This window comes from Rhinopithecus roxellana, chromosome 10 (assembly GCF_007565055.1).
Source record: "Rhinopithecus roxellana isolate Shanxi Qingling chromosome 10, ASM756505v1, whole genome shotgun sequence".
Classification (NCBI taxonomy): Eukaryota; Metazoa; Chordata; class Mammalia; order Primates; family Cercopithecidae; genus Rhinopithecus; species Rhinopithecus roxellana.
In genome coordinates this window covers 25,772,662-25,787,640 of record NC_044558.1, presented here as the reverse complement: position 1 = coordinate 25,787,640, position 14,979 = coordinate 25,772,662, and the positions used below count along the sequence as shown (strand labels likewise).

Genomic DNA, 14,979 nt, shown 5'->3' with positions numbered 1-14,979 from the left:
GGAAATATCTAAAGTACTATCAGAAGTGAAGTTAGTAGATGAAATAAATATTAAGGCCTAGGCACGTGCTAGAGGTGTGCTTAAAACTTATCACTGAGTGTCCTAGCAGTCAATGCAGGAAGGGAGAGATCATGAGTTAACAAAATGCACAGCATGTGTGGATTTAAAGCAAACCCATTGCTCAGGTTTAGCATACTTATTGGAGACACTGCAGATGAAGAAATGCCTGTGGCAGAGGCAGTATAATGCAGCAAGGAACATTTCACACAATATCCTAGTAGGAGATAAAATGATGAGTTCCTTAGAAGAGTTTCTAGTGCTGGCTGAGATACAGTTCTGGAATAACAATTCTATGGAGGTTAAACACCATTGTCTATTTAAAGAGATCTTTGCCGGCATGGCTTATTCTAGGATTAGACTTAGTGTATCTAGAGACAATCCTTCATAAATGTTGTTTCTTTCCATTTCTTTGAACTGGGCTGTTGTTAAGAATAACGTGATGATAAGTTCAAGGTTGTCCTCCCCAACCCGTTGTTGAAATATAGCTGATTAACAGCACAGTCACAACTTTATGAACAGTCAAGTTGGGGATAGAGTTGACTTTTTTTTGAATGGTTGAGAATAGTGGCAGGGACACCTCTTCACGAACATTGGCAGAAGGAGAGTCCGAGGGCAGAACCACATATCCTTTCAGGAACTAATTTTGAAAGAATACAAGTGGCCAATAGATATATAAAAAAGTGCTCAACATCACTAAACACCAAAGAAAGGCAAATCAAAACCACAATGAGATACATCCACATAGCTATTAGGATGGTTATTATAAAAAGCACACAAACAAAAGGCAACAAGTGTTGGAAAGGATGTGGAGAAAAGGGAACACCTGTACACTGTCGGTGAAAATGTAAATTGGTATAACTGCTGTAGAAAAAAGTATGGAGGTCCTTCAAAAATTAAAAATAAAACTACCATATGATCCATTAATTCTACTTCTTGTTATATATCCAAAAAAATTGAAATTATGATCTTAAAGAGATCTCTTCACTCTCATGTTCACTGCAGCATTATTCACAATAGCCAAGACATGGAAGCAACATAAACATCCATCAGTGGATGAATGGATAAAGAAAATGTGGTATATACATACACTGAAATATTACTCAGCCCTTAACAAGAAGGAAATCTTGTAACTTGCGACAACAGGAATGAACCTAGAGGATATCATGCTAAGTGAAATAAGCTAGATACAGAAGAACAAATACTATATGATCCCACTTAAATGAGGAATATAAATAGAGTGGAATGGTGGTTGTTAAGGGTTGGAAGGATGAGAAAATGGGAAGGTATTGTTTGAAGGGTACAAAGTTTTGGTTATGAAAGATGAAAACATTCTAGAGATTTAGTGCCTAAACTATAATGTGATATATGCTTAAACATTGCAAAGAGAGGAGATCTTATGTTAAGTATTCTCATCACAAAAAAGAGGGGGGAGAAAACTTTTGAAGATGATGGATATATTTATAACAGTGATTGTGGTGTTGGTTTCATGGATTGTACTTATCTTCAAATTCATCAAGTTGTGTACATCAAGAATGTCCAGGTTTTTGTATGTCAGTAATATCTCAATAAAGTGATTTTTAAACAGAACCAAAGAACATAAAACAAAAGAACCAATCCTGAGTTTGTTCTAGCATAGATTAATGACAGACCAAAGTCTTTAAATCTAAAACATTTCTGAATGCAAAAATTTTATCCTATGTGTGTATGTGTGTGTGTGTTTCTGTGTTTGTGTGTTGGGATATAACCAAGTGTCCACCTTGGCAATGAACAAAAAAGTAGCCAGTACAAAAAAGTTTTCAGCTTTAGTAATTGAGTGTTAACTGATGAATATGCTTACTATTTTTTTTCTTTTTTTTTTTTCCAGAAAGAATCAGGAGCAATCAAGGTGTTGCAAGTCCTGATTATGCAGAGACATTAATCATGTACCATATGAACTCCAATCATCGTATTCGAAGCTAACCTCCAAAAGGAGGAACAGGTAAAAATTATCCCATCTGATGATACCCACTGCTTGCTAATTCTAGGTTAGTTAATGCTGGGAAACTTTTATTTAAAATGATGATTTTGATTTTAGATACAGTGTGGTCACATTAAGCAAACGTGAATTTAAAATAGTGTGATATAATAGTGTTAAGGTTTCATTTCACGCAAAAAAAAAAAAAAAAAAAAAAAAAATCCTTCAACCCGGAATTAAAAGCAAACTCATTGACTACTATCTGATTCTAAATAAACAGGCTGAGCAAATACAAATTGCATTTGCAGTTGAGCCTCGTGGCTGCACCCATTAGCTAGTGAGCAGAACCACTTGCTATCCTTTGCCAGAATTAGCCTTGAATTATCAGAGTTTTGAATCCCAAGAGGTCTTCAAGAATGCAAAGTTTACATAAATGCAACCATGCTGTAATTCATTTTTCCCCTTCTTCGAGTTCTAATTAGTATCAAGGTCTATAGCTAATGATATGACTACCAGACTCAAGGCTTTTAACACCTTCAAGACTTGAATTCTTTCCAAATTAAAGAAAACCCAGATTTTCAAAATACAGGCAAGATGAAAAGAGAATGTTTATGTGCAATACAAGATAAGTCAATTTTGTATTAAAATGTGAATGAATAACAATATATATTTTATTTGTTTTACTTTTTGAGATACAGTTTCACTCTGTCACCCAGGCTGGAGTACAGTGGCTTGATCTCGGCTCACTGTAACTTCCTCCTCCTGGGTTCAAGTGATTCTCATGCCTCAAGCTCCTGACTAGCTGGGATTACAGGCATGCACCACTACACCTGGCTAATTTTTGTATTTTTAGTAGAGATAGGGTTTCACCATGTTGGACAGGCTGGTCTCGAACTCCTGATCTCAAGTCATCCTCCCACCTCGGCCTCCCAGAGTGCAGGGATTACAGGCATGAGCCACCATGCCCAGTCAACAATATATATTTTGGACTCAAGTTGATAAATTGTGAATTACCTAAGTTTGGGCTTATTGTCTTAGAGCAAGAGAAAAGTCATAGAAATGCTTTGCAGTTTTTGAGACAGGGAGTTTCAAGTTGGATTCACAGTTCCAGCACATTTATTTTCTCATGAGTACCTGCAATCTCGAACTCCTACAGAGCCATTGGTAATCTTGGTGTAACCATCTGGGCACTTGACTCTAAGGTTGAGAGCGCAGGATCGGCACTCGGTCCTAATCGTAAGAAGAGACTTCCTATCACATCTTCTTGCCTGTGTAAATATAAAAAAAAAAAGAACATTAATTCCTGATTCCTGTTATCAGAGTCTTGCAAAACATCTAGCATGGCCAGTCTTCTCCACTGGAATGTCTCCAATTATCTCAAATGAAACGTCAGGGATGGTGATAAGGTTGATTGGTAATGACTGGTTTGCTCCTTTCAATCTTATCTGGAAAGAGTATTGAGATCAATAAGCAATGTCTGCCATGGCTGTAGGTGAAAGAAGAGCCACTGTTTGCACTATACATTTGCCATACCTGAGTTAGAGTCTGAAGTCGAGCAAGGTAAGATAATGTTATTACCCACATTTATTCAAGTGGGGAACCTGAAATATATTGCAGAATACACTCTCCAGTGAAAAATTCTTAAAGCAGGTTATTCAAGGTCAATTGGTCATAGATCAGCAGATCTCAAGGATGTTCTTTCATTATTGATTCCACAGGAATGTCTGCTCTAGAGCCAGCATTGTGCCAGTGCCGAGGAGGATACAGTTACTGTTTCAAAGATATTTGCAATCTTTAGATTACAATCCAACTGAAAAGTAGGCTCCTGGAGAGCAGGGATCTTTCTCTGCTTTGTCCACTGTTGTACCTAAGCCCTAAATAGTATCTGACGCATAGCAATGCTCAGTGAATACTTGTTGATTAAATGAATGAATTGGGGAAATCAGACAGATGTGCTAGAAACAGTTATTTAGCAGCATAAGGTGGTGGAGATATAACTGCTAAATTGAATGATCCAGACCCAATTTGGCACTGTCTTTAGGATCCCCTGTTGCTCATAATGCCAAGGCTGATCCTGCCCAGGAGATGCCTCCCTTTCCTCAACTTTTCTTCATTTCCCCATCAAGCTTAAGATGGAGCAGCTTTGTGCAACTATGAGAGACTAAATTTGGGAATTAGAAGACCTAAGTTTGGAGTCAAACTCTATATCTTGCTAAGTGTACAATCTTGAATGAATTGCTTACCCTTTGCCATCACCTATAAAGAGGAGATATTAATAACCACTCGTGAGGTTATTGAGACCTTTGAATGATGAAGGTCATTTAAGCAGGTGCAAATTTCCTGGCAAAAATGTCTGAAGTATCACAGGTGGTGAATGCTGGCTCCTGTAACTCTTCACCTACCTTTGTGCCTGTTTCCTCTCCTAACTGGCATGTTCTCTCCCCTTCACTGGGCTACCTAAACCATGTCCTTCAAGGCCGTGTTTCACACCACCTCTTTCACAAAACCACACTCATTTTTCTTCCTTTTCTCAGCTTCTACTCTTCCTGTGGCTGGCCCAGTGGAGCACATTTTGTTGGTCTTTGCACTCCATTAAAACCCCCTTCTTGGGCAGGATCGTGTCTCATGCTTCTGTGTTATCCCACAGCTCATCCACGGGCCCAGCAATAGGCTAGGCATGGTGGAAATGTCACCACTGCTTCTAAGTTTATTGAAATATATAAAGTCTGCATAAAAAGAAACTTTACATCTTCAGAACAATTATTGGTTATGGATCCTTTCAAAGATATCATCTTATTTGGTCTTCACTACTCTGAAGATAAGTAGGGCAGGTATCATCATCCTCATTTTAGCTGGAAGAAAACTGAGGTGAGGGGTGTTGCAGTGACTTGCCCAAGGTCTCCCTGTGAGCTACTGGTCTTGTGATTCCTTGATTAGCCCTTTCTCTTTCCTGCACCTGAGTGGAATATAGAAAACTGAAATCTCTGTTTTTACCAGGAGCTTTCATTTGGTGATCATCATGAACCAAACTAGCACTAGAAGGTTCTTTATTGAGTAATAATAAAAGCTACAGGTAGATATAGTTTGAATTAACCTTCTTTAATTGTCATGACACCGCCACATATTTTTTAAAGGAGGCTTTTCTTTACATGAGGGTTTCCATATTTGGATAAGTATGTGGGGTTCCATTACTTTGTCTTTTCTTTCTTTGTGGGCTAGATTTCAAACCCTCTTCTTAAGAAAGCTCTTGACCTTCAAATTGCCCTTTTCAAATGAAAAGGCTCAGTGTCTCTCTCATACAGTATTTACAGACTTGTCCTCTCTGAAAAGTAAACTCAGCTTGTTTAAATCAGTTAAAGTCTGATTTTTGCATGAATGCAAACACTTGGTGATGATGATGGTGATTAAGAAGATAATGATGGTGATGATAATTACTACCATTTGTGGAGCACTGTCAGGGGCAAGACTGAAGCTTGAAGAGATTTAAAAAACTTGCTCAGGGTCAAACAGCTGTGGAGGATCTGACTAATCCTCAGACCTATTTGTTTAACAGAAAAATGAGATCCACAGTTCAAACTCAACCCTACCAAATTTCAAAGCCATTAGGCCATCTTCCCATATTTTCATGAAAACATTATCAGAGCATGCAGCCAACTGTAATAAAATTGGTTTTGATAAAAATTTGCCATACAGGTGCAGAATCATGGTTAAGATTCATTCTTGATGGATCAGAAATCATATGCTGTCTCACTGACAGCTGGCCTCACTCTGTGATGACACCTTGGTGAGCTTGCTTGAGGGTTCCGTCTAGTGATGTACTTCACAGGGGCCACTGGTAAGACCTCCCTGGGAACTTTTACTACAACTCGGTGGAAGGCAGAAGAGATGAAAGAGTGAAGGCCTGATGATTTTGGAAATATTTCTGATACTTGTGTTCCTTAGTGAGATATCCACCCTGGAATTCCCCAGACCATCTCTCCACAGCCATAGTTATTTTCTACAGTCAGGAAGATGGGATGGTAGATATTCACAATAATGAGACTATTAGAACAAATGAAAAACAGGATGCCAACATCTGCACTGGAAAGAGGATCGTTAGCGCTAAAATTAGAGATCCCAACAACAGCGGGGCACTTTAGCACAGGAGAGCAGCAAGCGGGTTAGTGTACCTTCAGAAAGACTGTGCGTTACAATTAGGACTTAGTCTCCGCAAACACTCTCTGTATTTTATAAAGTCCAGATTTCACCCTTTACCCATGACAATAGAGGAAAACAAGCTTTTGAACACATCATGACAATTACCAAATGAAAAAAATATGAAAGTCTCCTCTTACCTGCCCTGTGGTTTCAGCTGGGGAGCAGAAATTTTGTACAACCAATCCAAGACAAAAGATTACTAAATGTTGTAGCATGATGAGGAAATATTTGCTCCTTCTCTGTGCCAAGCACCTCTCAGGCTGACTTAGCTATTTTAACTTAGTTTGATAAACTCCCAGTGAATTCTTTCTCATTTCAGTGTTTACTTTTAAATCCCTTCCTTTCCTTTTTCCTAGATTGAACCAGGAGATAGGTGAGACCTGCTTTCAGAAAGGAAAAATAGCAAATCCAGGAGTCTTGGTGAAATTGGCCACTGTAAATGGTCTATATATCCTGGCTGAATGACAGGATATCCTGCAGGGGCTGAGGCAGAGGCTTGGCCCGGGATTTTTGTGCCTGCGAAACTCTCAGAACGGTCCTGCCTCTCCTCTCTTCTACTCTGCCCCCACCTCTAGTCCTGCCTACTGCTGCCCTGTGGCCCTCCCAGCATTTCCACAACCACACCATGGAACACTGCAGGCCTTTTGGTGCCAATGCAAAGGTTCAAGCTTGCTGTCAAGCAGGGTTGGGGGAGTGCCCACAAGTGGGCATAGTCCCAGGTGTGAAATGAATGTTGCAGAAACCTTGCAGGAGGTGGTGGCTTCACCCTGGGTAAACTCCACTCCAAGAAAAGTCTCCTTGCAGATGCTGACAGGTGGGTTTTGACTCATTCTTTCTTCTTTTCCATGCCACTTCAGTAACAAGTGACTGAGCCTGTAGGTTCAGTCTTACCCTTTAAGGTCCAGATCTAAAGCTACTCCTTCCAGGAAGCCTTCTTGTGCTGCCCCTCCACAGGACAGCCTGAAGATGCTCCCACAATTTTGCACATAATGCCATGAAAGCCGTGGTCACATCTGTCTGTCTGTCTCCCAGGCCCAGCTGTGAATGCCTTGAGGACAGAAGAATATAGCCTCATCTTCTTTGTACCCCTTGATGCCTAGAGCAGAGAGCCTGCACTTGAAAATAATGAAAATGGTTAAGAATAGTAGCCATCACTTTTTGAAAACTTACTGCATGCTAGTCACTATTCTAGGCCTCTCCATGGATTTAGTTGTTTAATTCTCACAGTGCTTGGTGGAACAGGATTATTCTCCTCATTTTACAGAGGAGGAAACTGAGGCAGAGAGGTTAAGGAATTTATCCAAGGCCACACAGCTAATGGGTGGTAAATCTAGTATTCAAACTGTGTGACTCTAGAGCCAATACTGTCAATCACTGCCCTCTGCTGCTGAAACAATCAATATTTAATGAATAAATAAATAATAGATGGTGTTCCCAGTCCTATTGGAAACCATGATGGAAAAGTGTCAGACCCAGCACCAGGAAGGATAAGGTCTGGACTTATCAACAAAACAGGGCATGTCTCATGACACTAAATTAAATGAGAGATTCATGCACTTACAGATACTAATTTTGGTTCACTGATCCTTTTTTCTCTACAAAGTTTCTCTCTCTCTCCCCCACTCCTTTCAACTTTTGAAACAATATTTATAATGACCAATAATCTAGGAAACTTTTCCAACATAGACAGGCCCCTCAGAGGCCAGCCCAGAAACCTGGGTGGGGAGCTTAAAAAAATGCCCAATGCTTAGCTCCACTCCAGAATAACCGAATCAGAATGCCTGGGAGTGGAGCACAGGAGAATTTTCCAAAGCTTCCTGGGTGATTTCACTTGCATTGGACCATTGCTTGAGGAGAAATTGATTGTGATTGTATGAAGCCAGTGAGATTTTGATATTTATCTGCTACAGAAGCTGTGTTACCTTAAAAAACATACCAGGGACATAAGTTGGATGCTTCTTTCTGATTCTTTCTTTCTAAAGGATGTAGATAAAAATCTGGGGTTTGGAACAGGCTAGATTCTAGGTGAAATAATAAAATGAGCCCATACTAGCATTTCCTAAATAGTGTTTTACTAAACACAGTTTGGTTATGGAAAGTGCTGTAGGCGTAGTGGGGAAGAATTCTCTTACCAGATAATTTGGGAAACCCTGTCTCTGATGTCCCTTTCTCATGGACTGGCCATGCTTGTTAGTCCACTGAAAGTTCTGAGAAGTCCTTTAAAACAATGCAACCAAATGAAACAAAAAACAGTTCAACTCTGCTTAAGGCGGCATTTCCCAAGCTTTTGAGAGTAAGGGATGCTTTCTGTTTTTGCAAATTTATATTGGCAACCTCCAGATTCTGTGTTCTATCAGTATCTCTAAGGGAAATATCATGTTAGACTTTAGCAGGTAGATTATTTCATTTTTCAATTGCTAGAAGGAGAGGTTAGCCTGTCGGTGGCCACAGAGACCTGTGCATAGAGTTTATCAATTAATTGCATTAAAAAATGGCTATAATGCACATGGCATTCTTTAGAAATTGTTTGAATAGGTGTGTTAATTAATTTTGTTTCTGTTAGGCTCTTTTGATTGCTATAAACAGGGATTCTTCACGTTATTTTAAATCCCTATCCCCTCTCCCTAAAATGTGCCTGCAATTGACAAGTAAAGTGCTTAGACTGGTACTTAGCATATGGTAGGTATTCAGTTACCCTTAACTATTACTCTACAGTTAAAATATGCAGATGTAACAGACAGTAGCTACACAGACCTCTACCATGAGCCCACTGTAGCTCTGAAGTAGGTCTGGATTTTCCCCTGTCCTGAGTTGTCTCAGCTTTGCTGATCCGTATGTCCCGTGCTGGGTGAAATGTCACTTTCTTTATTGTGGTCTATATTCCTTTTGCAGATTGTTGTAATTTCTGTCTCATTTCAAGTGGTTTTTAATCAGCAATATTCCATGGGCAGTGTGATCCCTCCAGTTTCCTCCTTGTGCTGTGGACAGTCACGTAAGACTGGGTGCGGCTGTCCTCTCCCCAGGACTGCTGTTTGCTCTCTCACTGCCTCCTCCTCCCGCCTTCCTTGATCAGCACTCACCTCCTTTGCCCCTGCGATCTGTCCTCAGTGGCGACAATGTGAGAGGTTATAGTTTCCTCTTGGGTGAGAGGAGGAATTTTCTGATTGGAATCTGAAGAGACTTTTCCCGTATTGGAAAAGGAAAAAATGGGGAATTGTTGGAAAGTTCCTGGGTAACAAAGTGGAATATCCTCTGTGGTTGTAGGAGTCTATTACTTGTTAGTGTTTCACTGCTCTTTTCTTTATGTCATGCTTGTCACTGAGTTTTTCGTCCTTGATCACTTTGGGTAATAACATGGTTCATGTGTGCTTTGAGAAGGATTCAAGGAAGAGGAGTCATCACCTTCATCATCATCATTATCATCATCACCATCATGTCATGGCAGACTCACACGTAGCTTTCATCATGTGCCCAGCACTCTTCTGATCTTTAACTGATAACTTATTTAATCTTTCACATAAATTTCACCGAATCTTCATATGGATTTAATAAATTTAAATTTTAACACATTGAATATTCACCATAAGCCTAATGCATAAGTATTCCTATTATTTATAATTTGCAGATGAGAAGACTGAGGCAGAGAAAGGATGAGTAACCAATGACATAAGTATTACTATTATTCCCATTTTTCAGGTGAGAAGACTGAGACAGAAAGACCATGAGTAACTTGTCTGAGGTCACAAAGCTAGGAAATGATGGGTAAGGATTTGAATCCAGGCAATGTGCATCCAGAGGTTGATGCTGACACATCCACTTGACTTGCTTTGGTCTTCTGTGAACTTTGAACAAGGTCTTCCCAAACCTTGTGAGATGGCCAATGGGGTTAGAGTTTATTCTTATGAAGCAGAACAAGCTTAACTGTTTATATCGTATCTTTTTTTTTTTTGAGACGGAGTCTTGCTCTGTCGCCCAGGCTGGAGTGCAGTGGCTGGATCTCAGCTCACTGCAAGCTCCGCCTCTCGGGTTTACGCCATTCTCCTGCCTCAGCCTCTGGAGTAGCTGGGACTACAGGCGCCGGCCACCTCGCCCGGCTAGTTTTTTGTATTTTTAGTAGAGACGGGGTTTCACCATGTTAGCCAGGATGGTCTCGATCTCCTGACCTCGTGATCCACCCGTCTCGGCCTCCCAAAGTGCTGGGATTACAGGCTTGAGCCACCGCGCCCGGCCGTTATCTTTTATTTGTAGGAGAAAAAAGACTAGAGATTGCAAATCTGAGGTCAATTTTCTGGTTAAAAAAAGTTTTTTAAAAATTCTTTTGGCAGCTTTTGACAAACTGAAGAAGAAAAAGATCTCAAAACAGCAGCTAGGTATAGATCTTTCTTGAATAGCTATCTAGATAATTGAAAAAGTTGCTTCATAGTTTCAACAGATCCAACAACTCCTAGAATTTTTCCAACAGAAAGTGGTGCTTTGGGAAGTGACACTTTTAGAAAAGAGATAACAATAGTAAGTCCTTAAACACTTTCATTAGGAGAAATCAGTGAGAACTATTTGGAAATGCTTCCATGGACCCCTCCATGACTAATGGGGACGTTGATAAAATTGATTCTGGCCAAGGTGGAGCAAACAGAACTAACAAAACAAGCTTTCAAAATATCTGTTTATGATTTCAAGTAGTTAAAAAAATGCTCTCCCAGTGGGGGAGAGAGATGTTTCTGCCATAGCCTGTGGATTTCTTGCTGAGTAGGCACTTTTAACGAAATCCAGTTTTATTCTACAAATAGCTTGGTGTTAGATTCAGCTGAGCATTCCTTTTGTCTACTCATTGGGCAGAATTCTTGGCACCTGAAACATCTTGGCTAGAGGACAAAACACTTTTTATCGCTCCTTTACATCTTATTGTAACATTCAACCAATCCAATGGCTATTTATATTCTAAATATTAAAATTATTGAAAAGGATTTATCTTCCTCCTCCTCTTCCTTCTTTGATGTCTTTTTTATACTGATCGTCTGAGCAATGTTGCAATTCTTTTTTCTTTGGGCTTCTCTTCTTCCTGGTTTGGGTAAGAATATAGATATTTTTCTAGATCAAAGGACTCAACAAGCTAAACTGAGAGTAGTCTATAGTTTTCTATCATGTTTTGAAATAACTTCTGCTTAAACAAAGTTTTAAGTGAAAATCTAGAATAATATATTATTTGGCTTGATTTATAAAGGTAGCTATGCTAAATATTATCTTTACTTCTATTGTGTAGACATAGGTTATGTCCAATGGGATGACTCTTTTCCTGGTTGTCATCACACAGTAAGTTTTACTTGTCTGCTTATTTACTAAAAAAACATTTATAGAATGCCATTCATTATGCTGTATTGAGGGCATAGAGATAGTTAAGCCATATTTCCTTGTGCATTATAGTTTCCAGCATACTTTCATACTTATTAAATCATTACACTTAAATATTACCATGCCTTTGTGAAATAGACTGAGCAAAGGGTATTATCTTGATTTGGCAGTAGTGAAAATTGAGGCATAGAGAAATTGAGCCATTTATTCAGAGTCAATAAGTTAGTATGTGATTGAACTAGTAATAGATGATGAGTAATCTTACTCTAGTCATATGCTTTGCCTGCTATGGCAGCTACCATTCTGATATTTGATATCTAAGTTAATGAATGGATTAACTGTGGTTCATTGAGTTCAGTCATTAAAACCCTTACCTGAGCTGGGGGCTCTTTGTTGTCACACTGAGATGTGGCCATGGCTACAGAAGCTCTGAAGAGTGAGTATAAAGGCCACAGCTGAGACTCACACAACCACAGGCATTTGGACCACAGCCAAATTCTCAAAGGTCCATTATATGGATTTGTCATCTCTGGCATAGCATAACGTGGACACATTGGATCACTCAAGGCTTCTCATTATATGTAAAAGACTTGGCCATGCTGTAGAAACTGGGATGCCACCAGCTCTACAGAGCAGATGGTAACACTCACACCTGCCCGCCACATCTCTGCCTTAGTGACCTGCCAAGAACTGGAACCCTTTCCCCCTAAACAGCCTTCATTTTCTTCAAGTCCTTATTCAAATCCACCCTCTTAAAGAGACCTGCCCAGACTACACTACTGAAAACCTCAACATGCATCCCTCCCTGCTCACGGCTATAGCTTCCCAGTATCCTGATCTTTTCTTTTTCCCTTGGTACATATCACTTTCTAAGTGACCATACAATTCACTTGTGTTTTATGTTTATTGTTTGTTGTCTACCTCCCCAGTTAAAATATATACTCATGAAGAGCAGGGATTTTTGTCTGTTAACTGATATATCCAGATACCTGGAAGACTGCTGGAGATACAGTAGGCACTCACTACAAATGATTCAAAGAATAACTCATGGAAGTGAAAATTTCCCAGCTGCACAAATAAGCAGATTATACAATTCTGGTAAAATACCACCATCCTCAAAAAGCATTTATCAAAACATATGCTGCTTTTTTCTTTCAATTCCCTGAGTCACTTATAAAATCAGTTCTTTCTGCTCCTGCCATTCAGTCCTGCCGTAGTATCTTCTTCTAAATGCACCATTCTAAAATCTCCTTGTTTCTTGGTGAGTTTTTTTTCACATCTTATTCTATTGGGTTATTATTTTGATATCTGGGAAGTCAAATTCTTGTAACTTGTGTCCAGCATTTTTCTACATCTTACAAATGAAATTATTTTCACCCATAAAGTCCTCTTACCGGTAGTTCCATACATGGTATGTGTTGATTCAGAAAATGGTTAGTTCAATCCACATGATGGGTCTGGCTCCAGTTCTGCCTTGAACTATTGGCCCTGACCTTGAGCAAGCCCCTTAGCTTGTATGATAAAACAAGTGAGTTGGACAACATAAGCTTCACTCTGCCCTTCCACGTTTACAGGACTGTAAAATACTCTTTTCATCCTTCCCATGCTAAGGGGATTTCTCCCCCTCTGAATTTCTTTAAGCTTTGAGCATTTGATGGTTGGTTTGAATGCTGGGTACGTCGTCGAGGAATATAGTTGTTATTTTCTCCCCCAGGGAATCAGAAATTGCTTGAATCCCCCAAAATTACTTTCTCAAAGAACACATAGAAACATTCTAGGATTTTGAGATAGAAGGAGTAGTAGGGATATATTCAAAGTAAGATTTATTGTTATGGGGATATTTTGCCCAAAGCATTTCATCAGCCTGCAGAGACAGATATCAGGTTGAACCACATGAAATAGTTACTCTTTTAGATTAAAAAATGTACTAACCCTAGCAACTTCATATGGTTTACCCTAACAGATACCTATTTAGCACTGTTCATGATTAGAAAAATATTCCAAACTTTCAATCTTCATAGAGAGGCACTCTTTCAGTCCATTGCCATTTCTCAGGGACTGAATTTTTTAGGAGGGTTATTGTGAGAATCAGATACCGGGGCTCAAGAGACTGTCAGTTTCAGTTGAAATGTTTCTTTCTCTAGGTAGGATGTACACAGAGTCAGGGTGCTGCCTCTGTGTAATGCTTTCCATCCTGCAGACAGGGCCAGATGAGCCAATGAATACATGTCCATGCCTTCACTTGGCCCTGGCACCCTCTCTGGTTCCTCTGCTTCATGCTTTGAGAGGAGAAATAAATGCACCCGGTTGTTAGTAGGAACTGACAGGGCAATAGGGTTTCCTGCACACTCATCAGATCCTGGTCTTTTCAGGAGTCAGCCTTCCAAGCAGGGGATGTGTCCAAACACGTGTCTCCCTGCCCTCATGGCCCTTTCCTTTTCCTTTGTTAGTTTAAATCTTTCCACACAGCAAACTTTCTTTTCTGGTGATTTTTGTTTTTCCTTTTTGTGGAGACCAGTCAGCAGGTCTGGCTCTAAGCAAAATTGTAAAGTAGGCAAAGTTTCTCTTCAGCTCCCCGCTCAACTTCCCTTTCAGCATCTTCCCTCCCCCATTCATTCAGTTGTTCAATCCATCAGCATGTACTGGGGGCTCACCATACCCAGGACACTTTTCCGGTTAGGATGTTATTTCATAGTGGGCCGAGATTAACGATTTGGTATTTACATAGTCATAGTGAACATTTATCCATCCAATTGCTCAAGAGTGATCTCTTTTTCCCACTACCATTATCAGAAATTCCTGCTGATTTTTACCTTCAATAGGTAGAATCCTATCATGAATCCAACAACTTCTCTACATTCCTGCCACTCCCCTCTTGGTCTAAGCCATCATCTGTTGCTTATATTATTGCTGGAGCATCCTACTTGACCTGCCTGCTTCCACTTTGCCTCCGAAAAATTCATTCTGCAAAAAGTCATCAGAATTATCTTCAAAGACACATGTAAGACAAGTGTTTCCAGCTTAAAACTCTTCCATGGCTTGGAATCAAGCATCAACCCCTTGTCTGTGGTTTTGGGTCTTATCTAACCTGAATCTTCTCTCTGGCTTCATCCTGAAACAGTTTATAAGCTACTCTGTTAGACCCACCCTGCCTTTATTCTGTGTCTCTCACACGCAGAGCACGCAGAGTTAATTCTCATCTTGGGCATTTTCACTAACTGTCCCCTATGCCTGGAATGCTCTTTCTTCTGATTGCTACAAGATTGATTCTTCCTTCCTTGGCATCAGTTATTTAAGTGTCGCCTCATGGGCAAGTCACCCCTGATTACTTGGTCATTAAGCTGCTGCATTGCACCCCTCCATTTTCTCCTTGTAGTACATATTCTATGTGATAGAATATAATGGTATTTGTTACTGTG

At 39.8% G+C, this 14,979-nt stretch overlaps 1 protein-coding gene and 1 non-coding gene across 3 annotated transcripts in view; both read right to left on the bottom strand.

Moving 5' to 3' along the window:
• Positions 1-6,633, bottom strand: part of STAB2 (stabilin 2) — a 174,751-nt gene extending 168,118 nt beyond the window's left edge. The window contains exons 1-2 of one of the 2 annotated variants that reach the window (XM_010357279.2): positions 6,349-6,633; positions 3,149-3,282 (exon numbers count right to left, since the gene is read on the bottom strand). In XM_010357279.2, the coding sequence (XP_010355581.2) occupies positions 3,149-3,282; positions 6,349-6,426 (212 nt within the window). In that variant the 5' untranslated portion in view covers positions 6,427-6,633. The remainder of the gene's footprint in view (positions 1-3,148; positions 3,283-6,348) is intronic. The other variant, XM_030939845.1, reaches the window with a different exon arrangement.
• LOC115900173 lies at positions 1,930-2,061 on the bottom strand. Its single transcript, XR_004059843.1, has one exon. It is a non-coding gene; the product is annotated as a U8 small nucleolar RNA (small nucleolar RNA).
• Positions 6,634-14,979: the final 8,346 nt, after the last annotated feature.